This window comes from Hippoglossus stenolepis, chromosome 12 (genome assembly GCF_022539355.2).
Source record: "Hippoglossus stenolepis isolate QCI-W04-F060 chromosome 12, HSTE1.2, whole genome shotgun sequence".
NCBI classification, from domain to species: domain Eukaryota; kingdom Metazoa; phylum Chordata; class Actinopteri; order Pleuronectiformes; family Pleuronectidae; genus Hippoglossus; species Hippoglossus stenolepis.
The window spans coordinates 14,479,282-14,507,074 of NC_061494.1; the positions used below are offsets into that span (position 1 = coordinate 14,479,282).

The following is a 27,793-nucleotide window of genomic DNA, read 5'->3' on the forward strand; positions in this document are numbered from 1 at the left end:
AAGGTGTGACATCCTCTGCCCTTAACCCTCAACAAGAGTAAGGAAAAACTACTTAAAAACCCTTTTAACAGGGAAAAAAAAGAAGGTAGAAACCTCAGAGAGAGCCACATGTGAGGGATCCCTCTCCCAGGACGGACAGAAGTGCAATGGATGTCAAGTGTAAAGGAGAACATCAAGATAAAGGTTTTAGCAGCATTGATTAGGGTAAACAATGATCTTCATCTTATGATCTTCTTGTGTTAAAATAAGACTTCAATGTGATGCTGCCATTAATGCCTATTGGGATGAAATGCAAAAACAAACAATAGCTATGAAAAGCATGGAAACTAAATACAATATTTCCCTCATCAAGCCTTTCTGAGAGTTCTGAAAAGTCACATGCATGTATTTTTGTCAGATTCTTACAGCCCTGCTGATACACTTAGTCCTCAGTTGAATACAATCGACTTTTCTTTAAACCACCAAACACGCTGTACTTTCCACCGACAGTGAAATCCAGCCTGTCGTATCACCCCAGAGATTTGGTTTGACGTAGATGGGTTAAGTCAAGGCAAGAAAAAAAAAATGTGAGGAATGAAAACAGAAAGGGGGCTCAAATATTTCCAGTTTTATTTTTAGACGACCTGTTACGTCATATTGGTGAGAGAACAGCTTTGATAATCACATTTATTTCCCCCACTGAACATACTGTCACTGCAGAGCTTATGCAGCGTCATGGAGGCCGGAACTCTGCAACGGCTTCTGGTTCACCCAAGAGACTGCTGGGCTCAATCTCTCTCTCACACACACACAGACACACACACAGACACACACACAGACACACATACACACACACGCACACACACGCACGCACACACACATACACATACACGCACACACACACAGGAAGAGGAGATAAACGAACACAAACAGTCTGTGTAAACACATTTCAAATTTGGTCAACTTGGTCATTCTGTTTTTAGCTCGGTGTCCTCTTGAGCGTTGTCAAAGGGCGGAGTCGCCTCTGCCCTCATAACTGGATTGGCTGTGTTAGGGGATCAACATGTTTGTGCTGTTCTCCCTGGGATTCTGCCCTGATCTGATTTGAAACTAGCTCGGGAGATTCAAGATCACCACGTAATCTTGAGCGCTTGCCAAAGTATTAATTTGTAGCGGTCGTACAAAAACCCAAGCCCCTACAGCAAAATGCACACGGCCTAAACATCACAAAATAACCCTGATGCACTTGAATGATTACAATGTTAGGTTCTTTTTTAGTATATAGTGAAATATGTTAACAGATTTAAGAGATTTAAAATTATAGATGGACTTAACATCCATAAATCCAGTTGCTTGCTGCAGTAGAGGGACGGATGTGTTTTTAAACTCAAACTCCCCCTATTATGACTCTATCAAAGTTCACATGCTTTGCATTCCAGCTGTAATCTACTGTGGTTTGAGATTCCTTCATTAAACCCAACAATATCACTGTGGCACAACACTTAGATACAAGTCTTGCATTTACATTTTTCATCAGTACAAGTGAACAAATGCCAACAGTGCAGTCAATGTGAACAGACGGAGGTTTTCTGAGGAGGGAAAGGAAGGAAAGTTGGAAGGAATGCAGGAAAGGAAGGAAGAGGAGAGGGGAAAAGTACAAAGCACAGAACTTGTGGAGGAGAGTGGAATTTAGCTCATGCATCATCAGTGATATTTCACGCTTTAAAATCACTTGAAACGAAATATGAAGAACACCAGGAATGCCATAAGAGACATTAAGAGGGGAAAAAGGGAAAGAAGGATGGAAAGAAAAAATGAAAGAGAGAAGGAAAGTCTTAAAAGAATGACATGGCTTCTTTTTTCCAAAGGGCGTCTGAAAAGTTAACATTTTGGACATGAAAGAATTTCAGGCATGTTAAGAATGAAAAAATCCGACAAAAGTCTGCACACTGCACAGATGACTCAGAGACTCTGAGTGCACAGATGACTCCCTGCAAATTGAGATTATCTGATGTTCTGATCTGATTTGTCTGACATCACAAAGAAGAACAAACGTTTTATTGATAAATTCTTCACTCGGGTCGTTTGATCTAAGATAAAGAAAAGATGGATGTCATCACCCTGAAGGAAATTTGGACACACACAGTATCTGCTCGAATTTGCCTTGCCTATACACACGCACACATAGCACGTTGTCAACCAACACATTGCACACGGCCCATTATGTGGCCTTACCTGTACAAGTGAGTAGTCAAAAATGAAATATTTAGCCATTACTAGCCTGCTACCATGCTAAACTGATCCAGTGATTATGGTAAACGTTGCACCCGCTAAAGCATGCAAGCTGAATTAGCATGTTAGCTTTGTCATTGTGAGCGTGCCCCTACGCTGACATTAACATTTTGATCAAAAAACGTAGTAGAGCTGCAGCATGACCGGGTCTCAGTGTTACCCAGCAGCGATACAGTATTTCAGAAGTTTAGACTGTATAGGCTACACCATTCAAGGGCAGGGCATTTACATCTTTTAATGAGTGCTGTGTGAATTCTGCATTTAAATAAAATAAGACATTTTGATTGATGGCTAAATCCCTAAAACTGAATGGATTAAAAACATTGTGTCCATGTGTGAAATTCGATTATTCAATCAAAGCGTAGTGTAGCTGACTGAGTATTAGTAATTGACTTGCAGGATTGCATGTGCATGTGCCGTCCCTGCACAAACCATGTGTCAAGATGTGTCACCTTTAGTTTCAGTGAATCAGCACCTTCGAAATGTCGTGATCCAAGTTTTGGAAAATGAAACACATTGAATTCCACATGTGTTTATATGCAACATATTCAATGCTATGAAATGCTATGAAATGGTGATCATCACAGTGACATTCACTGCTCAGTACAAGATGATCTGCCTTGATTTCTCTCTCTCTCTCTCTGTGTGTGTGTGTGTGTGTGTGTGTGTAAGTCAGGGTGTGAACAGTGTGAAGCGGTCACAATACTGTCCACCTTATACTGATAAAAATGAGCGGTTTAATCAATTAAAACAGAGCAGTGATGCACAGCTCCACTTTAATCCAGATTACACAGAAACATTAATCCTGTAAAAATACAGTTTCTTTAAAAAAGATGTGCTTTTTTTCCTCATAGGGGGTGTGTTAGGTTTACATTGGATTTTTGTCTCAAGATTGAACGTGTGTAAAATATTGTGACATGTCCATTAGTTATTGTGCAAAAAAACAGTGTGATCTCTGGGGGTCAATGAATTGATTGGAAAAGCAGCTGGGTGCAGCATGAAAGCTGATTGTCCTGTGGCTGCTCAACAAGAGCAAGTGTGTGTGTGTGTGTGTGTGTGTGTGTGTGTGTGTGTGTGTGTGTGTGTGTGTGTGTGTGTGTGTGTGTGTGTGTGTGTGTGTGTGTGTGTGTGTGTGTAGTCTTATGGCGTTGGTGGGGTTACATAATCGGCTTCACATCTGACAGTGAAGATCACTGATGAAGCAGAGGAAAGTGTGGTGGACCTGAGGCAGAACACTGACATGTCACCTCCATTTTGTGCTCAGCTGAGTGTGAGGTCGATCACGAGGCGCTGAAATCACCACCTGATTCTGCCAAGGAGGGAAGCGTAGGAAGTGACACTAATTTGTCAAAGTTCTATGCTCATGCAGGTCGGGCAGACTGTTCACTACACCCTTCAGCAGAGGGGTTCTGTAAACAAGAAGGATTTAGACTAAGGCTGCTCGGGGGGGAAAAGGGCACGGCTGCAACATGTTTTTCATTATCTGTGACTTTGGGCCTTTGCGGTACATGTTTTAAAATGCACCATAAATGTTTTAGCTCCAAGTAACAGAGAGTTGTGACCTCATAATAAAGACAGTTAACATTACAGAGAGAAACAGGAATTCCTTTTAAGCCATGAACAAAAACATGCAAAATAATAATAATAATGCATCAAATTAGTTTTCATAAGCCTGAGCTGCAGCACAGTCTCACAGAGCTATGAGCACGGCTGCAGATTCTTAGTCTTGTATCATAGATGGACAAAATGAAGACTCTCCAGTTTCCAACAAATTTATTGGGAATTGTGTGTTTAACAAGCATAATTGCCCCAGTCTGCAGCGAGGCTATATTTTCTTCTACTTTTATTAGTTAGGAGGGTTACGCATAATTTACTCAACGAATTTCAGGGAAATGTTGTGCAGGGGTGGAGCATGACCCAAGAAAGAACAAATTAAATGTTTGTGTGGTTTCAAATCAGGAGGCCGTTCCAGTAAATCTATTTGACTTTCTTTAACATTTTTTTTTAATGGATTTTGGAAGAAATCAGCCATGTTTAGGTGCTAGTGTGTGCAATAAAATTCTGGATCTAGTGAAATTAAAAGTGGTTTCATAAGGGGACTGTTGGGCCTTGGCAGACGTATGAAGTCTAATGAGTGCCATTCTAGCTCATATACTGTGTGTGTTTGATGAACTGGGTGAGAACACATCATTTGTGCCCATTTACACATTTTCAAATCTCCAATCTTGCCTCTTTGTCAAGACAAAATAAACCTGGTGCATCACGATCACAACGAAACCTTGTTTATGTTTAGTGTTACATCCTCATCATTGAATCCACCGACTGCAGACTTGATAGGGCAGGGAGCACACATACAAAAACCACGTGATGTGTTGCTTGTAGTTGATTTGGGATGACAGTGTATTATGTGTTAAAATCAGCCTCTATAGAGTTGTATTGCTTAGAGAAATGCTGATGCATAAAACTTTCTTTCTCTCTGGAACTGTCCTGACTCTTTGATTCTTTCGTTCTCCAGCACTCGTGCTCATGTTGCTGTGTAATCCTCTCAAAAAGCCCATATGAAAACTTGATTGGGTGACCAGACATAATCCTCTGTGAACCCTTAAGTACCTGAATATGTTTGATTGTAGGAGAGCGAAAGCTGATGAAAAAAATTAATAATAAAAATAACTGTGGTCACTGACCTAAATCTTTGGCCAATTTGTCTAAGCAATTAATTAGATAATTAGTAAATAGGATACAAATAAACTCCATGAACATAGAAAACAAACCTACCACAAACCAACCAACCAACCCACCCACCAGCCAACCCACCCACCAGCTAACCAACCCACCCACCAGCTAACCAACCCACCCACCAGCCAACCAACACACCCACCCACCAGCCAACCAACCAACCAACCAACCCACCCACCCACCAGCCAACCAACACACCCACCCACCCACCAGCCCACCAACCCACCCGCCCACCAACCAACCAACCAACCCACGACAAACCCACCAACCAACCAACGCACCAACACACCAACCCAAACAGCCACACACCCACGCACCCAACCCACCCACCCGCCCACCAGCCCACCAACCCACCCGCCCACCAACCAACCAACCAACCCACGACAAACCCACCAACCACCCAACGCACCAACACACCAACCCAAACAGCCACACACCCACGCACCCACCCACCCACCCAACCCAACCCACCCACCAACCCACCAACCAACCCGGTGGGTTAGGGAGAGAGGTCAGAGTATCTCTTCCCACCAGCTGACAACTCCACATGTCCATTCATCCATATGTCTGGGGACTCTCACACTCACGTCATGAGGGTTCTTGTGGAAGTTTTATATTTATTATGAAAAATGATAATCTCTTAAAGACTCATCCATGTAATCCAAATTAATCTTTTTACAAATACATGACATCTGAAAGTTTACTCCACCATGATTGAATTAGCTGGAGTAAATAAGAACAATGCTGACGACTGGCTGGGTTTGCCCTCTGCTCGTGTGTCATTACCACATAATTATGCAACAAGCCGCTCCGCTGACAGACTGACAACAATTAATCTGCTTAATACCCACAACTGGGGGCTTCTACTGTAAATGCTGCAACCTCAGGGTGTTATCTTCCTCTCACTGGTTGAACGTCTACTTCTCTTGATTGCACTGATACGTATATGTGGTGGAGGAAATAGTGAGATGTTCAAATAAATGCACTTAATATAAAGAGAGGCTCATTTTAGAATAACACATATGCATTTTGATCAATTTACACATCACTTTAATGTCACAACTGGTTAACAGGGGTCAATTTTATTAAATGCTTTGAATCCTGCTAGGCAGCCTAATATATAATAATAATGCATTTTAAATTGATTATTTGATTATATATCTTGAATAAATAACCTGAATCAGCGAAGAAACTATTAAATTATAAAAGATAAAAATAAAGAAACTATAAATCTTATAGAGTAAAATTATATAGTAGGAAAAAAAATACATGTTATATTATATTATACACACACACACACACACACACACACACACACACACACACACACACACACACACACACACACACACACACACACACACACACACACACACACACACACTATTTTCAAACTGTAATGGAAAATACCACTGATCAATGTCTTACCACTGTGATGAATGTCTTACTACTGTTTTGACTGTTTTCTGTGCACTTAGCGGCTGCAACCTCAAAGTTCATTCCCTTACTTACGTAATTCCACCTCCTGTTGACCTTCATCTGTGCAACTGGGTGCTGGGGTTGATTCCTCTTTCTGTAGTATTGCCAGCCGTTTTCCTGTCTGCTTACTGTTTTGTTTCCTGTTTTATCACAATGTATAAAAACCTTTCTTTTTAACTATCCGTGGTTGCACTCTGAAGCTTTGTTGCTGACTGTGTAACTCTCTGCAGAGCTTACAATTAAAACTCAAAGACAACTCCGGTCTGAGAAACTCTTTATTTCACATCTCGAGATAAATTTTCCACCACAAACTCCGCAACAATTAAATGGAAATACAAGGTTTCAGAGTTTACAGGATTTCACTGGGACTGATACATATACAAAATCTATATGCAACTACATGGTGATTGTACAGAATGGTATAATTGTCATCTGGTCCCTCAACATCTGGAGTCCAGATGTTCACCACTTACTAATCTTAAGATTTCTAAGAACTTCACATGTGCACATGGGAGAGTCGGGGTGTGAACAGGGCAGTGATTATGCTGATGAGGATTTTACATTGTGATGCCATATATCACATACATGCAACGTGTTGTAGATACTGAATCTGTCGAAATCTGTGTCCACTTTCTTTTTTGGATCAATGGCTCTTGTGATGATGTTATTGAATTTAGAAACACGCTGCACTGTGACCCCCGAGTCCGATCATGTGTTGGATGTCGATAACATTCCTCATTATCCTTTGCTTCACTCAATCAAACGCGACAGTAGAACGAACAGCACAGTGGACTCTTTTGGTTTTTGAAACCTACGGTAAGAATATTGATTATATGATAACCAGCATGTAACTGTGCATTGTTTAACGCTGTGGCCAGACAATACATCTCAAAGAAATGTCAAAGTAATGCCTCGTTTCTTATAGTACATAAAATCACACGTAGAGAAGTATAGTTGTATTATTCAATGATGATCAAGAGTTAATAGGTGAATTTAATTTAATCTAAGGCTGAATGGTAAATCTTGATCTTAATTTAAACAGGAATCTTTTCTATGTAAAGACCAGGAGTTAACTCTGACTCCTCTTGAACGTCACACATACTTCTGTCTTCATTTCATATGTAAATCTGGAGGCGAGAAGTACGTCCAGTTAATCTATGGGCAGCGACTAATCTCTAACTCATCGTGGGGGCTGTGTAGTGAAGAATGTTGCTCTTGTTTGGTGGATTAGTGCCGTTCTCCTCTGGATCCAGCGATCGCTCGCTGCTTCACAGAGCTTTTCGGCACATTATTGGCATGCACACACTTTCACATTTCACTGCCAGGCGTCGTAAAACAAGGATAAACGCTGTATTGAGACATCAGGTCATAAATCGGTGATATTAGTCGTCTGTTGGGACTTTTTTAAGATTCATATCATTTCGTTTAGGGCCTTCGCTTCTCGACTAGGATACAAACAGGCAACGTTTGAGAGTAGCTGTTTTGAATGATTTTAAAGGATGAATGACAAAGCTCAGATGGCTGCCTCTTGGCAATATAAGTGTTGTTTGGTTCGCTAGTTATTTATATCATAGTTCAGCTAAAAGAAAAGTCGAGCTGCATTTATGTTCCTTAAAACTGTCAATAGCAATATTTGCTTTACTCTTCACATGGGGATCATCACTACCTTCTTCATAGGACTGTTTGTATTTTTAGTCAGCCACCATGGATAGTGTCTGTTTACAATAAGCATTTTGTTAGGATGAATTCAAAATGAAAGTCATCCCCTACTCGGCAAAGGAATTGCATTAAATCTGACACTGACTACAACAAAAATCACGTGTTTGTTTACAGAAGCAGCCACGTCCAAAGTATTTGACTGTGAGGTGCAGTAAACCACACACAGCAGGAACTGTTTGTCTATTTAAAGTAGTTTAAAAAAGAATATGCTAATTAATTTTTTGTTCACAATCTCCTTCACGAAAAATCACAACGCAGAAACAATAAACAATAGGAACATTTGGGACAGATGTGTGCAGGTGGGGGGGGGGGGCAATGGCCACCATTGTTCAACACACGACACGTTCACGTACACACTCACAGAGACATCGAGGTACCTGCGAGAAACCACCAGGACAGAAAGTGTGCGATATTGCATGCTCAGTTTATTTGGACTTGTTCTCAATTTGAGGCACTTCAATCTTTTCCCCGGTGAGGAACTGCCAGATGCCTCCTCTGTAGTTCTCATTTCCCAAAGCGTACAGGAAGACATTGAAGGTCGGGGACGTCTTGGCGAGGATAGGTGCCATCTGCAGGGACGGGAGCAAGAAACACACGGATGTTAGCATTTAAAAGGCATTGCAGAAGGGTCAAAAATTCTCAAATGTTAATTCTGCATGTAGAGACTGGAAATGTATGCACATCCAACATGCAACAGTGAGCAGCTGATGGTGTATGAGCTGCATTTCAAACTATATACATTAATATGTGTGTGCTCATGTATGTCATGTTTTCCTTACCATCCTGAGCTTCGGGGAGACCAGGGAGGCGTTCTCCACAGCGGCGTAGAAAGCCAGGAGGCCATAGGGGCCCCAGCAGAACAGCATGGTCTTAAGAGGAGTGTTGGGGTTGAACTGCAGCAGGGGATAGAGAGAGAGGTAGAGCGGGAGGGATTAACGGGGGAAAGGAATGAAAAGTGGAGAAAAGAGAGAGGGCGCGGGAGAGAGGATCAGAACAAAAATGATTAGTTACCGATCAACCATAAAGAGCGAAGGAGACAAAAAAATGCCTTGTGCCTCGGTTTCTTTTTTTTTATACTTGGGGGCGAATCACACGCCAGGGATAAAGTCTGGGATAAAAACAATATCTGTGTTAAGATAATTCGAGGCTCAGTGAGAAAACAGCAGGCAGCCAATGAGTAAAGAGGCAGGTTGTAATCCAGGGGTCAGAGTAGACATTATTCTGAGCTTGAGCGTACGCATGCAAAGCAAAGTTTAACCCTTTAATGTCCAGTTCACTCCACATAAAAGGCTTTAAGGTTGGGGGAAAAAATATTACAAACACTGATTATACTTTCAAGCGGGGAAACCAAGGAATACACACGTTGAAGAAGCTAAACTCCTGCAACTTTCATTGTTTTCTTTGTGTTGGTTTAGTGGGTTTTTATGAAAGGGACAAAAACTCTTGGAAAATCGGGCGGTCCGGAAAGCAAAAGGAACCATAAGTCACTGGCATGTTGATTCCGAATTGTTGCTGCTAATCTACTTTTTCTTAATTAGTTACATGAATGGCTTGGACAATGTAACAAATCACCCCTCTGGGATTAATAAAGTCTGAATCACAGACATTTAATGGCTGCACCTTCAGTCATATGGACATATTCTACATGTCTCGTGCATTATCTTACACACATTTCACCCTGATGTATTTGGCATCTTGAGGAACTGCAGGAGCTCCTCTACAGTTTAAAATAAAGCCCTGAAGGTGAGGAGGAAAATGGTCAGAGTGGGCTTGCACTGACAGGCCCAGCAGGAGTCTGAAAATGACAGGCCAGGTGTTAATTTGAGGATAGAGGAACATCGGACAGAACCTCTAACCCCGTCTCTGCAGCGTTTTTTTGTGACATAGTCTGCACGTTATGTGCTTGACATTGGGGCAATGAGGCCTTAAGTCATTCTATAATTGCCTTGTTGTGGTGGTGCGCTCGGTGTCTCTCCTCCGGAGCCTTTTCATTTGGAATGAAAGCGTTGCTGGCCGACTCAGATAACTGTGAGTAATGGCCTTACGCAATGTAAAGTGAGGCAACCTGATTCAGCCCCCTGAGGAACTCCTCTACTGAATTCTCTATTCACAGATACATTGTTCTTTTCACTGCAGACCAGCTACTGTCCGCATTCCCCGGCCGAGGCACGGGGTCTTCCCCCTGAGGCAATGACCTATATACGGTGTGTAACAGCCACCACACCCCCCATTCACTGTTTTTGTTGCTCTGAATAAGGACCACGTTGAGGGAGTTGTGCTCACGCGAGGAAGGGATGAAAAGCGCTCACAGTGTTTACATGAGCTGCATCGTGTTTCTAAGGATTTGCGCATTCGATTTAACTTCTCTGTTAGTTTCAGCTGCTAGTTTCTTGGATTTCAGAATGATTTCTGAATTCCTCTGCATCATGCATGCAATCAAATTTGGGTTTGGAGTATCTGAAGCAAAACCCCAGACAACCGTCCTCTGTGTTGGCGTGAAAACAGAAAACTTGACTGTAATATTTTTGGACTTCTCTAACACTTACCTTGGGGTTTCCAGTCTTCTTGAATTTCTGTGCAATGGATTGGTAAGAGGACATGACAACAAACACCTGGATGGCCATGTTGAAGATGCTCATGGGGATCAAGTAGGACACGTAGTTTCTGTGGAGGGAGAAATACATGGAAAAGGTGTCAGAAAAAAATGCTTATTGAAGATACAGAGAAATCTGTATTTATCTTGATGCATGGATACATTACCTGTCTCCTTTGGTGTAGTCCAGGGTGCAGCAGGTCCTGAGGGGCTCGTAGTCGTACTCTCCCCAGCCAATGAGGGGCATGGCGGACCAGAAGGCGGTGAAGAGCCAGATGAACACAGTCAGAGTGATGGCGCTGCTCCACTGCAGCTTTGTCCCTAGAAAGCACAGAGTCAAATCATTCCTCATCAATAATTTAAACACCTCCAGCAAAACATGGCTACATGCTTGACATACTTCTCTTATTTTTCTAAAGGTCTCCAGCACCACTGTTGAGTCATAACAGGGCTAATGATTAATCATGTGATCCCAGTGGTCTGCTGTAACGTGCTGAACTCTGCTAATCAGTGTGAAAGATGTGAGAATGGCTCAGGTGTTGAATCACTTCCCTTCCCCTTGTATCCTGTTACCAAGGATGGCCAAAAATAAAATAACAGTGGGGCTGATTTGGAAAAGAATTAATTAAAAGTTAAATGAAAAGGTTTTTTTATACACAATAATGTCTCCTAGGGAACTGTCTCTTCAAATGTATTTCAGCGCTTTTAGATTTTGCCGCGGGCCGTTCCAGAGACAACAGGGCGCATGATGACCAGCTGACCTCTTCAGAGCCGTAAGAGGTCTCAAGATCAGGGGGGGAGACAAAGGACAAAACCCTGTTCAGTATGCGTAGACGTGTGTGTGTGTGTGTGTGTGTGTGTGTGTGTGTGTGTGTGTGTGTGTGTGTGTGTGTGTGTGTGTGTGTGTGTGTGTTTGTGTGTGTGAGAGTGACACTGAGGAGGGACAGTGGGATGATGCGTTTGCTTTTGTCGTCATTCAGGGACTGGGGAAGGTGTTGACTTACTGGTGCAGTACTGGTGGTATCTGTCCCAGGCGATGGCGGCGATGAAGTGGATACTGGCGAGAGCTGTCACGAAACCCTGGAAACCGTGAGTCTGGCATCCATCAGAGCCGTATGGCCAATACCTGGAGATAAAGACATGAGTGAGTGGGTGTGTGTATAAACAAGAGTATTTAGCCACCAACAGAGAATGGGGATAATTGGTCCCTAGCAGGGTGTGGCCGAAAGAGATTGTTATCTTGACCAAACATGCCAAGAAAACCTTCAAGCTGAGGCATTTTAGACCCTAGATATATATTTTTTTAAATAACAAAGGCAGTGTATATACTGCATATACATACACACACATATGTGTATATAGCCTATATATATAATCCCTGGACTCATGAACAGTGAGAGCAGCAGCTGTGATCTGATAACAGCTTGAAACCCCCCTGCTTCTGCACATCAGGCTCCAGCAGTGGACTGACCCTCCCACCCTCCACCATTACTCCCCCATTACTCCACCATCTATCGATTACATATGGCTCCATAGGCTTGATTATTCGCCTCCAGCACTGTTTTAACCAGCTGTTATTATTCCCTCACAGAATTGTGTGTTTGTCCAGATCAGAGCTTGATATTTTCCTCATGAAAGCAGCGGCCGGTTGCATCACTCACCTCAGGAAGCTGGAGAAAGCGGCGATGGTGGCGTTGATGCAGATGCCCATGTCAGCCATGGCCAAGCTGAACACGAGGAAATTGCTGGGGGTCCTCAGCTCCCTGACTTTGAGGAAAGCAGCGATGGTCACCGCGTTCAGGAAGAAGCCCAGCAGACCTTTTGGCGAAGAGCAGGAGAAAACCAAAACAATAAAAAAACCAAAACATGAATGGAAATCAGTGCGCACCACGGTGGCGTCACATGCGGCACCGTGACATTTCCGAACCAGAGGCACCACATCATAGTGTTTTCAAACATCGCAGTGTTTTTCTCTGTTTGCGCACAACAACAACACGACAGAGGATGTGTGAGCGTAAAGCTGCACATCCTCTCCTCCCGCTGCGAGCTGCCGGAGCCCAGGTGGCGTCAGGTCCTGTCACGGGTTAACATCGTATTTGGCTGAAATCCAGCGTAAAAACGCGCGCACACACACACACACACACACACACACACACACACACACTCACACTCACACTCACACACACACACACACACACACACACACACACACACACTCACCCTCCACCAGCAGGCAGGAGCCCAGGAGAACACATCGAAGTCGGAGAAGCCATCCGGCAGCGGGTACGACGACACCATCCTGAATCCGAGTCCACTCAACAAAGTGCAGCTGTCAAATACTTTTCACTCGTGCGCGTCCGCTGGTTTACGATGTGCTTCGACGAGAAGAGAGGAGAGTCCCGCTTTTTAAAGGCGCATTTCACGTGAAAAGCATGCACTCCATTATGTAAAGCCCCCCTCTCTCTGCGTCGCCCCAATCCGTGCAGGAATGTCTTAATGAACATAACCGCACAAACAGTAACCCTTAATGCGCATTTGTCCGCAACCGTAAAGCCCTCAATTAGTTTGAGCCCCTGCACAACAAAGCCTTTGTGTCTGCGTCCCCCCGGTGACGAGGATGCGGGCTGCGCCGGTATCGAGCGGCCAGACGACACGTTGGTTGGACGAAGGCTCCGTCTCGCTTTAAGGAGACACAACAGGTGTCTCCTCCCCACACACACACACACACACACACACACACACACACACACACACACACACACACACACACAGATAGAATGCAATATATTATCATTTTTCATTGTGCAACGAAATAGGCTGTGTATCTCCAAAACGTAATAATATAGGCTATAGACAAGTAATTAGATTATATATATATATATATTAATATATATTAATTTGATAAAGCAGTGCACGAGGATAAAGTATTGCACAGTAAAACAGGTAAAACGGTGAAATTGTCAGTTGAGGACATTCTTTAAGTAGCTCCAGATATCTTTGAATCTCATTCAGGTTATTGCATCTTCTGGTTCCAGATCTATAGTCATGTCATGATGGAGTTTACTTCAAACATGGTTTAAATCCCCGCGTTTTGCTGCAACTGTTTCACTCAAGGTTACATGCACTGGACAAAGGGTTAAAAATATAGACTATTATATATGAATTCCATTTACTCTGGTGTATGATACGGGACTCCTGGTTTATTATTCCTAGATATACATCCTCCTATATGCACATCATTGCTTTGCATCTTATCCACAGTTTATGTAGAAACACAATAATAAATGTATCTGATGTATTTCAGTTCATTACATAACCCTGTCCATTCACTGATTGATGACCCAAAGTGATTATTGTGAATACACTGCAGAGTCTCTTTATTAATCCACTGACCCACGTGGCTGGACTCAGTTCGACTGGTGAATGTGAAACTCGACATGTCAGCCTTTGTTTTCCGGACGTCTTTTTTGTTTTGTTTAAAAACTTTTTTCAGACACACTGACCTCAAGAGATTAAACTCCACATCTGCCTGGAATGATGAGGCACAAAACTAAATTGCACTTTTTGGAGCTGCAGACACAACAGCGCTCCAGTCTGGGGTTTAGTGTGTGATATGGGTGAAATGAAATGTGGTGCCAAATTAAAGTCTGTGTTCCTATTTAGCTTTAGCCGATCGACAAATGTTTGGATGACATGAAATCCTGCCATCATGCGGAGCCTCCCATGGATTTGCTATGTTTCAGTTGCGCCATCACTTGCAGCTTTTCATGCCACAGGGCTGAAGGAGGGGAAACAAGCCGGACATTGTGTGGCTGAGGTGTGTCTCACTCTGAGGATTATAAGATCAGGAACCTTGTGAAATATAGGTGAACATGCATAAAGCGCTAAATCATATGGCAACGCAATTTGACATGATCCTTATACGATCCATTATGTTATTACACTTACATCTACATCTTATGACAAAGTCAGTATAGTCATTCCAGAACTTGACAGCGGGTTATTTATATGGCCATAATGAGACAAATAACCACTAAATGATTTGTAAGATATAGATAAAGATAAACTATGACAATACACTGAACTGGTTTCATTTGTCGTATTGATGTTGACGACAAACACCCAAATCTCTTTGTCCTTGCTTGACCCCAACATGAGTTTAGGTGTGCACTTTTTTCTCTCCAGAGATTAAACAGGGTTAAAAATAATCCTACATGTAAAGAAATGGTGACACAAATAGGCCTGAATATACAACATTTCTGCTGGTCATGTGAGGCCTGTTTAATTCAATATAACTATCATATACATTCTATGTTAGACTTTCCCGCACAGTAAGAATGACGTTGCAGCTCGAATAAAGTCCAGTCCTCTGGTTCAAACGATATAAAAGGGGCTTCAGTAAATAAGATTATCGTCTTGCAGTGCAATGTGGAATGTATACGTTTTTAACACGAGGGAACAGGGTTGCTTAACACGTTAGTGGCCTCAGTACAGACCTGCACGGCCCTAAAGCCATACATTGTGAAACAAGTCTTTTTCATCCTCTCAGAGGGATTTTAATACTAAGTGTAAGAGCTCAATAAAACTAATATTGTGTGTAAAGGTGCAGCGTGGGTGAGAGGAGAAGCTAATATGTCAGAATGATGCACACAAAACACACAGACGTCGATGATTTCTAAATAAAGCAACTCTATAATCTGTTATTATGAATGGGATTTTATTCTCTCTCTCTCTCCTAAACTATTTGTGTTGTAATAAAACCCCCTGACCATGGCTCAGTGGTTAAATCTGGGTCAAATGTAAAAGTGGGTTCCGGCTGCCAAGTTTTTCAAACAAAGTGTGTTTAGCTATTTATTGAGTCGGCACACTTTCTAATGCCAAGGGGGAAACACAAGGGACAGGTGCCAAAAAACGTGTGTGTAGTATTTACCAGCGCTATAATAGTCAGTGGTGCAGTGTGCCTTCAGGCTGTGGACCGCTGCCTTGGATAAACAACAGCAGCAGTTGACCCCTGAGTCAAAACCTGGGTCAGAATCGCAGCCAGAACATTTTGATTATTTTCATTTCATATTGGACTGAGTCAGACATTGTGGGTGCAGATCTCTGTCATGGCAGCAACATTCATAGAATCACTTCCTTTTTTAGCAATTTGTCTACAAAGTAAAAGCACAACGTTGGTCTGAAGATTGTGTCGGTTGCTTAACAGACCCCTGAAATAGCTGACATCCAATCATCCAATGAGCCACACACATGAACAGTAATAAAGCAAATTCATTTTCACCTTATGAAAATACATTGATTATAAAATCGTTATACCAGATAAACCAGGTAGGATGAACACAAAGTTTCCCAACTTCAATATTTACCATAAAATGTGACAGTATATTGTAGAACTGTTTGAGGAGGACTCACTAATGACACTGAATAATTCTGAAGTAGCTGGAGAGCATTACCACAGACCAAGTAAACAGAGCTACTATTTTCTTTTGTGACATTAACATTCAATGTCCTCCAAATACAACCAGGATGAGAGTCAGGAAATGCACATCTGTTGACTGCACAGGAGCCTCAGGTTGTTGTAGGGGCCACCGTGTGGTAAAACGCAGCGCTGCCCACTCAGATTAACAGTCATGGCAGGGCTCAAATGAACAAACTACATTTGAGAGAAAGAAAAAAATCCAAACATCACAGTGGATTATGACCATTTCGGAAGTGTTTTTCTGTGATAATAAATAGGGACGTCTCTGCACAGCCTATCGGATTCCGGGATGCAATACGCATCCAAATGAAAAGAACGCCAGTCCTCGCTAATCCTTGTATATCCTTTTTATCTCGGGACTCATAGCAGTCTGATCACTATGGGACAGCGAAGCGGTGGGACAAAGCCATGCGGATGATATTCTTGTAAATGAGAGAAAAAAGCAAGTCTGTCTGACTTCAGAGGGCGCAAACTGGGCGCATGTAGCTGCGTATGCGTAAAAGTGGGCCAAAATGTTCCTCGTTCTGCTCCTGGGGCTCTACGTGGCCACAGGTGAACTTGTCTCCCCAGTGAGCTCCTGCCCGTCGCAGTGCAGCTGTTTCTACCACAACCTGAGTGATGGATCAAAGGCCAGGTAAGCATGGACATTATTTGATATCCCAAAACACACTGCGGTGTGGTTTGGTTTGTGCGTAAAGACGCATGTTTTCTTTAGACGGGCAGGTCTACTCCTCACATGAGGATAGGTTTTTGCACAGAGGTGAACACGTGTACAAAAGATAATTCAGGGAGTGCATGTCGGTCCAATTTTATTTAATGCAGGATTATCTCTCAAAGGCACTTTCAACCCTCCCATGTATGCGTTTTTAAGTGTTTGGATGGATTGGGGAATGAGGGTTTTTCAGAATTATGCACAGGATTTTAGTTGCATGTGAACTCGTCATTTAGAGTCCAAAACATGATTTAATTGACTTTAATGGTAATTTTGTTATTTTACATTTCATTTACTCGTTTCATTTACTGTGAAAATTTCAAATTGCGTAATTTGCACAGGATGTTGAACATAAAGTCACTTGTCTCTTCCTCTTTTAGGAGCGTGATTTGCAATGATCCCGACATATCTCTTGTGCCTGTCGGGTTCCCTGTTGACACGTCCAAGCTGCGGATTGAGAAGACGGCCATTCAGCGGATACCAAGCGACGCCTTTAACTACCTCTCCAGTCTGGAATTCCTGTGGATGTCTTTCAACATCCTGTCCGCCTTGAATCCGGACAGTTTCCGTGGATTGTTCAACCTGGAAGAGCTTCGTCTGGACGGGAACGCCCTCACCGCCTTTCCCTGGGAATCTATCATGGACATGCCCAGCCTCAGACTTCTCGATTTGCACAACAACCAGCTCACCTCGCTGCCCGCGGAGGCCACCACTCACATTAAGAACCTCACCTACCTGGACCTGTCCAGCAACAACCTGCTGACCCTGCCTGCAGAGGTGCTGTCCACCTGGCTGGCGGTGAAACCAGCGCAAGGACCAGAGAGCTCCAAGATGATACTTGGTAAGTGACATCCTGTCGCACAACCTTCATGCATCCAATCCCTCAGCTCCAGGTTTGTGTCTTTATTGAAACACTTAGTGCGCACTGTCAAATACAGTTGTGTTACGTTTGCGCAAAGAAATGTTCTTGAACAGCTGGATAACAGCTGCTAAGCAACACATCACTTCATCTTATTATCGGTAAATCTGACGATAAAATGACATCAATATTTGAGGAAAAGATTTGTTTTGGAAAACACATTTAGCAAAATACATTTATCACGTAAAGACCAAAATCACATTTTAATTCAACATCCATTATTAAGCATATAATAAAAAAAACTATAATGTCGTTACAAACAGACTAAATGTTATATTTGATAATAATTCTGTGACAAACACAGGCTACAGAAATCAGTTATTAAATATATATATGGTGGATATATGACATTTTTGTGATAGATTTGTTTCTCCTCATGCTTATACATGATCCTTTGCCCATTCAGCACCAGTTTACTTTAGGACAAAACTCGGTTTAAGTCAGTGTGGAAGAAGTGAGATTTTCATTTTGTGTTTTGTTTTGTTCTATTTTCTTTCAATTTTGAAGAAAGACGTGCACAATATTTCTACATTTCACATCCCACTGCGTGTTCAGAAAACGTAGAGTTTAAAACCTCCTCATCCACCGAGTAGTGGACAGCTGCTCCACGTTCAGCTGTCCACTACTCTGAGGGCAGGTGGGTTAAATGACAGCAAGACCTGACCTTGACCACAAGACCACCATCATCATCATCATAATAATCATCATCATCATTGCCATAGTCATGGTCATAATGTAGTTTATGAATTAAATGTTAATCCTCTTACTGGATTAACATTTTAACATCCACACCAGCCATCTGCTGGCTGGTCCATCACTTTGCACACAGCTGGACGCTTGTCTTTCCTCCTGTAGCCTCACTTATACCTTCTCCCTCAGGTCTCCATGACAACCCCTGGGTGTGTGACTGCCGGCTCTACGACCTGGTCCAGTTCCAGAAGTCCCCAACTCTGTCGGTGGCATTCATCGACACGAGGCTGCGGTGTTCAGCCCCAGAGAGTGTGTCGGGGGTTCTGTTCAGTGATGCAGAGCTGAGGCGCTGTCAGCTGCCACGCATCCACACAGCCGTGGCACGAGTCCGGAGCGCTGTTGGAAACAATGTGCTGCTCCGTTGTGGGACCATTGGAGTCCCCATCCCGGACCTGACATGGCGCAGGGGCGATGGACGAGCCCTCAATGGAACAGGTGAGTCAGCAGCTTTCTGAATGTCAGGGACTTTCATTGTTTAGAGCTTGAGATAAGATGCTTTTGTCTGAGCTATAGTGCTGCTGTTAATTAAACATAGAGTAGCGGAGATAGTCAGGTTGTAAGTCTGACTGACAGCTGCAGCCGCAACAGTGAGTTCTGCGACACTGATCCCCTGCTGGTGTCTCTTTGCATGTTTACTAAAGGGGCCACAAAATATTTTAACGTTTTCGTATTGTCCTTTTTTGTCATTGTGTAACAACCATATTTTCTCATTTCTGCTGCCACAGTTCAGCAGGAAACGTCAAAGGAAGGAATCACCTGGTCCATCCTCAGTGTTCCAGCTGTGTCCTATCGGGATTCAGGGAAATACATGTGCAAGGCCACTAACTATGCAGGGAATGCCGAGGCTGTAATTTCTCTTATTGTCTCTAACACCCCAAAGCCAGAGGGGAACCAAACCAGTAGTGAAAAGAAGGCAAAAGTCAAGAAATCCAACCAAATAGGCAAAGCCGCCTACCAGGAGAAACTGGTGGCCAGATATTTGGTTCCAACCTCGACCCCTTCATCCCTGCCTGCCCTGGATCCTGGCCTTCCACCTGGGGTTGGTTCTGAGTCTGAACTAGCCAGTTTCAGCCTGGCTGACCGAGCCACACCGGGGCCTGCCACCTCCTCCAACCCAGATGCACTGCTGGATCTGGAGAAGACAAACCTGAGCAACTTGGCTGCCAACACCTCGTCACTGCAGCAGGACCCAGACAGGGTGGTCCGGTCAGTGAAGGTAGTGGGGGACACAGACAATACAATTTCTCTGAACTGGAGAGCCCCTAAAGCCAAGAACACTACAGCCTTTAGTGTGCTGTACGCTGTGTTTGGAGAGAGGGACATGAGGAAGATCAATGTTGGGGCGGGACAGAACCGTGTAACCATCGAAGGGCTGGTGCCCAGGACCAAGTACATTGCCTGTGTGTGTGTGAGGGGGCTGATCCCCAAGAAGGAGCAGTGTGTGATATTTTCCACTGATGAAGCAGCCAGTGCCACTGGCACCCAGAGGCTGATTAACGTGATTGTGATCACAGTGGCCTGTATCATCGCGGTCCCACTCACCGTCATCGTGTGCTGTGGGGCGCTGAAGAGACGCATTCAGAAGTACTGGGGAAAGAAATCCAAGGACATCCAAGATTCATATGTGACCTTTGAAACGCTGTCACCTGGTACAAAGGCCAAAGGGCTCGAGGGCGAGTATTTGAACAGAATGAACCCAGAGGAGTCCAACAGGCTGCTGTCGGCCCGCTCCAGCCTGGACTCTGAGGCCACGGCTAAGATAGAGGGACAGCCCAACGAGTACTTCTGCTGACATCATGCTCCAGCTCCGGCTCCTGCTACACACTATCTCCCTCGCACTCACCCGCATCCACGTACCAGCCCACACACTAACACGCATTCGCATACCCATCACCACCCCCACCTGCATGTCCATCCACATCCATACCCCCATCACTTCCAGTACCCCCACTCTCAGCGACATCCTAACGTCAGTCCCCCTCTCACCCGCTCCCGTACGCCCATACCTTGGGATTCCCCCCCACCTGTTCCTCCTCGCTGGATCACGCCACCGACTCCGCCGCCACAGAGAGCCAACTTCTATCAAAGGACCTTTGCACGCTGCACTATCATGGAAATATCAGTTTAGAGAATATTTAACATTTGAATTAACTTGTATTTTACCCAAACATCCAAACTCCCTGGTCACACATGTATCCACACAGTAATAGTGAGACAATTACAAGACATTTGACACAGCATCCGAACACACTCATGCTTTAATGTCTAAAAGAATGTTTTTTTAAATCACTAAGCCTGTAAGAGGAAACAAGTCAACAAAATTAAATTATTATTGTAATTAATATTTCATTTCACTCACAGGGCCCATTAAAGAAACCTCTACATCCTAATCTGATTAAAAGGGAACTCAGCGATAGACACTCCATTGTTTATATCATATATGTACGTGTATGATTTGTAAATATGTTACCTGGATGATGTACACTTACATATACAGTTATATCTGTGCCTGTATAATCTGTCATACGTTCTCAGAGAAGATATACACACAGGCATGGTTCAACAACTCTGGTGAGTGGAGAAAAAAGCTGGAGCTGGAGAAAGAAGTACATGAAGGTCTGAACTATGACACCGTGTAAATAGCGTGGACATGATCCAAAAATGAAATGTTAAAAAAAATGATTTCTACTCCCGGCAACGAGACACATACTGAAATATCTCTATGTACCTGTTTTGTGCCACCTAGAGGCATCATTACCCCCAATGAGATGTAGATCTGTTCATTTCAATTATATTATTTGAATATAGTTAAATAAACTTTTATATATACACATCCAGTTGGCATTGCTGTGTCTTTTTACCTGTGTTTTTTCACCTCGACATATTGATTGCTTTTCAACCACTGGGAAAATGTTTATACTATTGATTTTATTAATTTGGGTGATGTGCTGTTAATTGATTAAACTACATTTGAGGAATGAGATCAGAACATGCCAATAAAGGTATCAATTCTCTCTCTCTCTCTCTCTCTCTCTCTCTCTCTCTCTCTGGCTCCAGAGCGGCAGGATCCAGATCTGACACTATTCAACAATTATGATTGTGATCGTGATTATTATAATAATTATGAATAACAACAACAACATACATTACAATAATAATAATAATAATAATAATAATAATAATAATAATAAACTGGTCTTTATTGTCAATTTAAGTGTTCAATAAAGCATCATTAATAAGTTAGAAAAGAACAGTTGACCTCATTAGAAAGTGTGGCCAATCTGAAGTGAGTGGGTCAGACGCACTAACTCTGTTAAGTGTCAATCCTTCGTGTCTTTCCTAAGAATTAGATGCCACTTGCTTAGTGCACTTCACGGTGCGTCAGGGATTAGGTTTAATAGGCTTCTCTCGTCTGCCGCACTCGACATGTCTTGAGCACGAATGTAGCCCACGACTTCTGGGATTTTTCGCGGACTATGGACATAATTTGTTACCTGCTAGTTATAGTTGTGTTGAACACCCAAGCGCATGGAAGCGTCCCTCAATGTGTACCCGGGTGCAGCTGCGTCGAGGACCGTCATGGAAGGTGAGACCTGATTTCACGAAGTTCACTGTGAGGCAGAGATATTTTTATCCGGTTTAGCTGTGTCACTGGGTGGCTGTGGATGACGGAGACTATGTTTTTACTGAAAATTACTGAGTGCATATTTTCTCAATCAAGTCGAGCACTGTTTGTTTCTAACATGTGGTCCTAATAACAGCCAACACAGGCGATAAAGCTGTGTTCATGAGGCACAGAAAGCAAATGCTCACTTATCCTATTTCCCTTTAATCACGTAGGTCGCTCATATGTATGGAGGAGAACGCGTTCGGGGCCATACCAGGGAACCTCCCAGATGATATGACCAAATTACGCATAGAAAAATCTCACTTTACTGAAATACCAAGAGGGGCTTTCTCCAGTGCGTCCTTCTTGGAGAACCTGTGGTTGAACTTCAATGACATCACGCTCATAAACTCAAAGGGCCTGGAGGGTTTGGGGAATCTGACCGAGCTGCGCCTGCAGGGGAACAAGCTGCGTTCAGTACCATGGACAGCGTTCGAGGACACGCCGGCTCTCAAGGTCCTGGACCTGAAGCACAACCAGCTGGACGTGCTGCCGGAGCATGCGTTAAAATTTCTGCCAGGTCTGACTTACTTAGACTTATCCTTCAATCGGCTCACGGTCATATCAAAGGAGGTCTTTCAAAACTGGCCCCTCTACCAAAAGCTGCAGGCCATGGAGGCGACCGCCCTCGGGGTGAACGTTGTCCTGGCGCTGCACGACAACGCCTGGCTCTGCGACTGCCGCCTCAAGGGCTTCGTGGAGTTTATCAGGTCCCCAACGCCCCCGATTATACTGATGAACTCCTACTTGACCTGCTCCGGGCCGGACTTTAGGGCGGGCAAGTTCTTCCACGAGGTCGAGCTGCAGGCGTGCGTGAAGCCGGCGGTGAGCAGCCCAGCCTCCAACATCAGCCTGCCGCAGGGCGCCAACCTGACGCTGCGCTGCCTCGCCAAGGCCCGGCCAGACCCCGCGGTGTGGTGGACATATGGTCTGAAGATAATCAGAGGCTTTCATGGTAAGAGTGTGACACTCGCAGCGGGTCATCCAGGCACTGGCTCCACTGATATTTCGCGGTAAATTAGATACTTAAGCGCAGAGGCCTCGAACCTCTCCTTAAGGGAGGAGGGCTAAATCTGGACATTGGCCCACCACTGATTCCCTCAAGCTGCACAACACCATCACTGTTGATTAAGAGTGTTGGAGATTATAGTGCTCTGTAGCCTACCTAATGTCAGCAGTGTTGGGATACTGAGTAATTAAGTAAACATCTGCGTCATTAGACTTAACCTTTTGCTTACTGTAGATCAGACCTGCAAGTTACCAGTCCATCATAAACTGAGAGGAAGCAGGCTGCTGCAGCCAATACTGTCCCCACTATACTGATACTATCACAGCTTCTACTGCTACTGATAACATGCAACCAATAGTTAGAAACCAGAGGTAACAGTCGGCTACCTTTAGTTTACTCTAGCTAAATCAAATGAAAAGTAGAATACTGTGTTTACATTTGTATCCTCAATAATAGCAATTAAAAGGGAAAGCAGTAAAGTTATTGACTTTAAACTAATCAATAAATTGTTCATTAATCATTCCAATCATTCCGTCATCCAACTCTAAATCACGACAATTGACAATTTGAGAAAATTGATCCAAGGCTGCAGTCACAAGTTACTACTAAAGAACCACAGGCGTCTTACTGTCTAATGAGAGTCACCTTCAGTCACTTTCATTTATGGACGTTCTATGCCCCCAAAAGTATTGTTATAATAACCTTATAGGTCTGCTCTTAAATGTCAATATTCCAATAATGAATGCATTTTGGTGCCGATACTCTGTAATGGTTTTCCACAAGGTCAAAGGTCAAACTAAAGATCTTCTTGGTAAATTAAAGAGTGAAACAACAACGCATGAATGAGGACAAATGCCAATCAGGCTGCCCAAACCTATAATTCTGTTAGTGGCTTTTGTTATTATTATCATCAGTAAGCCATTTAAATAGTATATAATAATTACAAAGTATGCATAATTAAAAAAACAGTACCATATTAGAAAGTGGAACACAGTTTTCAAATACTGGCACACCTTATCTCTTTAATTAATTTAACACATACAAGGAAAACAGACCCAACCATCATAACTATGACCATAAATGGTCAATCTTAATTTTATATTATATTATATTAGTTACAGAAGTCAGAAAAATGTATTATTATGCCACAATTTGCCTCTTAAATACATCATATGAACCATGTAACTAATGTGTCAAATAAATAGATCACAGTGTCCTTATACCTTTCGTATAATCAATCATGTTGCACTTTAACATTTCCTGATTAGTTGATTAGTCCTAGTTCATTGACAGGAAAATGATTTGCTTCTAATCTTTTATTATACATTAATTGTTTTAGTAAATTTTTACCAAAAATGCCAAACATGATCTGGTTTTATCTTTCTAATGTTGAACGTTTTACGTCTTTTCTTTGTCTTGTCTTTTTATGAATTTAATATCTTAGGGACAAAACAAGCATTCTGATGTTATCACATTAGACATTATTATTATATGAACTATAATTTTACAACAATTATGTACCACACAATTAATACAAATAAATTTAACAACTGACAAAAGCAAATGCTGAAAATATTTTTTTTAACATGCAGCCTCACAAATCATTTCTATCTTAAAGCTTTTGATATGTTTGTGTCATTGTGGCTACCTCAGATTATTCTAATGTAGATAAAGGACCTATTTGATTACATTATTTGTGTTTATCTTCTTTCTTTCTTTGAAAACAGATTGAATTCTATTCTTTAAACTTGCATGTTCTCTAAAACAACACTGGATCCCCCTTTATTTCCTCCCAGAGTCTCTGGAAAGAGTGGATGAGGACACCATCAGATCCTTCCTGGTGATCCCCTCCCTCCATGCGGCCGACCGGGGCGTCTACACCTGCACCGCTGTCAACTTTATAGGGAACTCCTCTGTCAGTGTCTTCCTGGATGTTCTCTCTCCTGACGGCTCCCACCCGTCAAACCACCCCGGCTTCCCGGCTGCACCCAGTGTTGGGGATGAAAACTTCTACATTGAAATCCGCATCGCCAAACAGACAGTACGTGGCATAGCCATCGAGTGGTACGCTGCCTTGGACCGTCCTGCAGAAACCTGGTTCACCATCCACTTTGGCCGTGCAGATGATAATAAGAAAGAAATGATCTACATCGGCCCCGGGATTCATTCGTACTCTGTCTCTGATTTGATGCCTGCCACCAAATATGAAATCTGTGTGACCCTCAAGAATAAGACGCCACGTCCAGGCCAATGCATTGTGTTTGTAACAGGAAGTGACGTCACTGAGATGGAACAGAGGGAGAAACTGATTCATATAATAGTGATAGTTTTAGCCATGGTGCTGGCCGTGCCTATAGGCATGTACGCGTGCACCACTGACACTAGGTTCTCCTGTCTGGAGGATGTCATGAAGTTCTGGAAGAGCCAGCGGAGAGAGGGCGGCTCCCATGAGATGGAGCGGGAGAGGCAGGGCACCTTCGACAGCTTGCAGGCCGCCAGCGACGAGGGCCTGGTTAATAAGGAATCCAGTGAAGACAGGAAGGTGAGGAGGAGGTCAGAAGACAGAATGATTAAGGGCAAAGCTGAACACAGCAGACTCACAGCCGTACTATACTAATTTACTGTTTTGTTAAATCAGCGAGAAAACATGAAACTGACCTTGTAACAGGCCGATGACTCAGTCTGTATCAATTATCTTAGTACAAGAGATCAGATTAAATAAATCCGCTGCATCGTGCTGACTTTGATACTGATATACAGTGACTAGGATATTCAAAAGAATGACTTTCATGTCTGCCTTGGTTTTAATCTCATCTCTTCCTCTGTTCTAGGCCGCGGCGTGTGTTGCAAAGATGTGAATGGTGACCATTATGTCGAGAGTGTAATTCAAGTATTTGCAACAGTGTAGAGAAAAGTGCCGCAGTTTGTTTCTGTCTGAAATACGACACGTTGGACGTTGTTATCATGAGATATATATATAAATGTAAGTGATGACACATTTTTAATTGCTGCTCTATATGAAGCCTTTGTGATTGATTGACTTTCTTGCTAACCTGTTTCATTTAGGCTCATCTCACTTACACTGTCAGTTAGTCTGTAATTTTTTTTTTACTGTAAAATGAAACTTGATGTGAAAAGAAAGACATTCTCTTCCATAATGAATATATCAAATATTCAAGCATTTTGTAATTGGAAACCTTTCATTAATTGTTAATTTCATCTTAAATTTTGATTTTGTTTGTGTATATGTTTGTATGTGTTTGTGTATGAGGTCATACCATGTGTCGTGGTGACATAGTACCTTTGCATAGCTCTTTTGACAACAGCATTATATGTGACAAAACCTCAAGCAAAGTGACAAAACCTTAAATACTGTACTTGTCCATTTTATATTGTTAAGTTGCCAGGCACACACACTACCACCAAATTTAAATTAAATTGATTTATTATAAAAATTTTGTGTGTTTGTGTTTCATCGTTTAGGGCTAATTACTCGTGCTTTACCTTAAAAAAATAATTTAAGGGGCAGTAAGTATGTAACTAAAATGGCCGTCAGTAGAGCTCATACCTCCACCAAGGCCCAATGGTCACCTTATATTCAATCGAGTTGCAACAAATTGCACACACTCGTGAATATCAGTCCCCTAATGGTGCCTGATGTTTTTCAACAAGATCCATTATTATTTTCTGAGAGAGAAGCGGAAATTTCACAATGTTAAAGAAGAAAAAAATGCTAAATTGGCTTTCACTGATCCATAGCACATCCTTTCAGCAAGTTTTGTGGGAATTCGTTTGGTATTTTTTGCTGAATCCTGCAAACTAAATAAAGGTGATGAAAACATAACCCCTTGGCAGAGGTGGCTCTGGAGGAAACCTGTTTGTCAGCTTGACATCTAATAAGTTGTAACAGAAAGTCATCAATACAAACTGGAGGTGTGGAAAGAAGCGGGTATTGAGTTCAATTACAGAGATTTAAGGACCCTGCATTTCTGAAGCTGGATCCATTCAAGGAGTCAGAGCATCTCTGCTAGTTCCATTTTAGTAATAGGCTTCCTCTATGTATGTCTACATTTGTTGCAAGTGGACCATTACATATCTGAAGTTCCCCTTTAACGCAAATCAGTGTGTGTTTATCTGATTATGCACAAGGTTACAGGGAAAAACTTGTTCACATTATGTATCTGCATTGAAGTGATCAGTGATACTAGTTTACATTCAGGAACTTCTGAGGACTGAAAATGATCGACAGTTCCTAGTTTATGGTCGACATAGCACTGAGTGTCACTTTCACAATTAGTTACCACTGAACTGTAAAGTTTCATTAACATGTGTTTAATCCTCTTTGCATCACTGCACATGTACGTCACCCCCCCTCTACGCACACACCACTCAGCAGGCATGCGTCACACATGATCTTTGTGCCGGCCGACCCAGACAGATGGCACATCGGATATGCCTC

The 27,793-nt window shown here is 42.8% G+C and overlaps 3 protein-coding genes across 4 annotated transcripts; 2 read left to right on the top strand and 1 right to left on the bottom strand.

Moving 5' to 3' along the window:
• Nucleotides 1-8,610: 8,610 nt before the first annotated feature.
• Nucleotides 8,611-13,465, bottom strand: rgra (retinal G protein coupled receptor a). The gene is given in 8 exon segments (XM_035171759.2): nucleotides 8,611-8,774; nucleotides 8,985-9,098; nucleotides 10,752-10,869; nucleotides 10,966-11,119; nucleotides 11,803-11,924; nucleotides 12,460-12,616; nucleotides 13,019-13,045; nucleotides 13,048-13,465. Coding segments are annotated over 8 exon segments (885 nt in total). The 5' UTR covers nucleotides 13,097-13,465; the 3' UTR covers nucleotides 8,611-8,630.
• A 3,080-nt stretch (nucleotides 13,466-16,545) lies between these two features.
• On the top strand, nucleotides 16,546-21,495 carry lrit1a (leucine-rich repeat, immunoglobulin-like and transmembrane domains 1a). Its single transcript, XM_035172824.2, has 4 exons — nucleotides 16,546-16,911; nucleotides 17,370-17,830; nucleotides 18,788-19,093; nucleotides 19,384-21,495. Exons 1-4 carry the CDS (start codon nucleotides 16,790-16,792, stop codon nucleotides 20,448-20,450), a joined length of 1,956 nt encoding a protein of 651 aa, XP_035028715.1. The 5' UTR covers nucleotides 16,546-16,789; the 3' UTR covers nucleotides 20,451-21,495.
• A 524-nt stretch (nucleotides 21,496-22,019) lies between these two features.
• On the top strand, nucleotides 22,020-27,178 carry lrit2 (leucine-rich repeat, immunoglobulin-like and transmembrane domains 2). Of its 2 annotated transcripts, XM_035172882.1 has the most exons (4): nucleotides 22,020-22,244; nucleotides 22,499-23,280; nucleotides 25,131-25,876; nucleotides 26,166-27,178. In XM_035172882.1, exons 1-4 carry the CDS (start codon nucleotides 22,135-22,137, stop codon nucleotides 26,190-26,192), a joined length of 1,665 nt encoding a protein of 554 aa, XP_035028773.1. In that variant the 5' UTR covers nucleotides 22,020-22,134; the 3' UTR covers nucleotides 26,193-27,178. The 2 variants fall into 2 exon arrangements, with proteins under 2 accessions (XP_035028773.1, XP_035028771.1); XM_035172880.1 differs by having other exon boundaries at nucleotides 25,131-27,178.
• The last annotated feature ends 615 nt before the right edge of the window (nucleotides 27,179-27,793 follow it).

What these genes read in the sequence shown, in the direction of transcription:
- lrit1a (XM_035172824.2), top strand. Translation starts at nt 16,790, where the DNA reads ATGTTCCTCGTTCTGCTCCTGGGGCTCTACGTGGCCACAGGTGAACTT. An exon ending in AGTGATGGATCAAAGGCCAG is followed by an intron (nt 16,912 to 17,369) that starts GTAAGCATGGAC and finishes TTCCTCTTTTAG; the next exon opens with GAGCGTGATTTGCAATGATC. An exon ending in ACGAGCCCTCAATGGAACAG is followed by an intron (nt 19,094 to 19,383) that starts GTGAGTCAGCAG and finishes CTGCTGCCACAG; the next exon opens with TTCAGCAGGAAACGTCAAAG.
- lrit2 (XM_035172880.1), top strand. Translation starts at nt 22,135, where the DNA reads ATGGACATAATTTGTTACCTGCTAGTTATAGTTGTGTTGAACACCCAA. An exon ending in GTCGAGGACCGTCATGGAAG is followed by an intron (nt 22,245 to 22,498) that starts GTGAGACCTGAT and finishes TTAATCACGTAG; the next exon opens with GTCGCTCATATGTATGGAGG. An exon ending in GATAATCAGAGGCTTTCATG is followed by an intron (nt 23,281 to 25,130) that starts GTAAGAGTGTGA and finishes ATTTCCTCCCAG; the next exon opens with AGTCTCTGGAAAGAGTGGAT.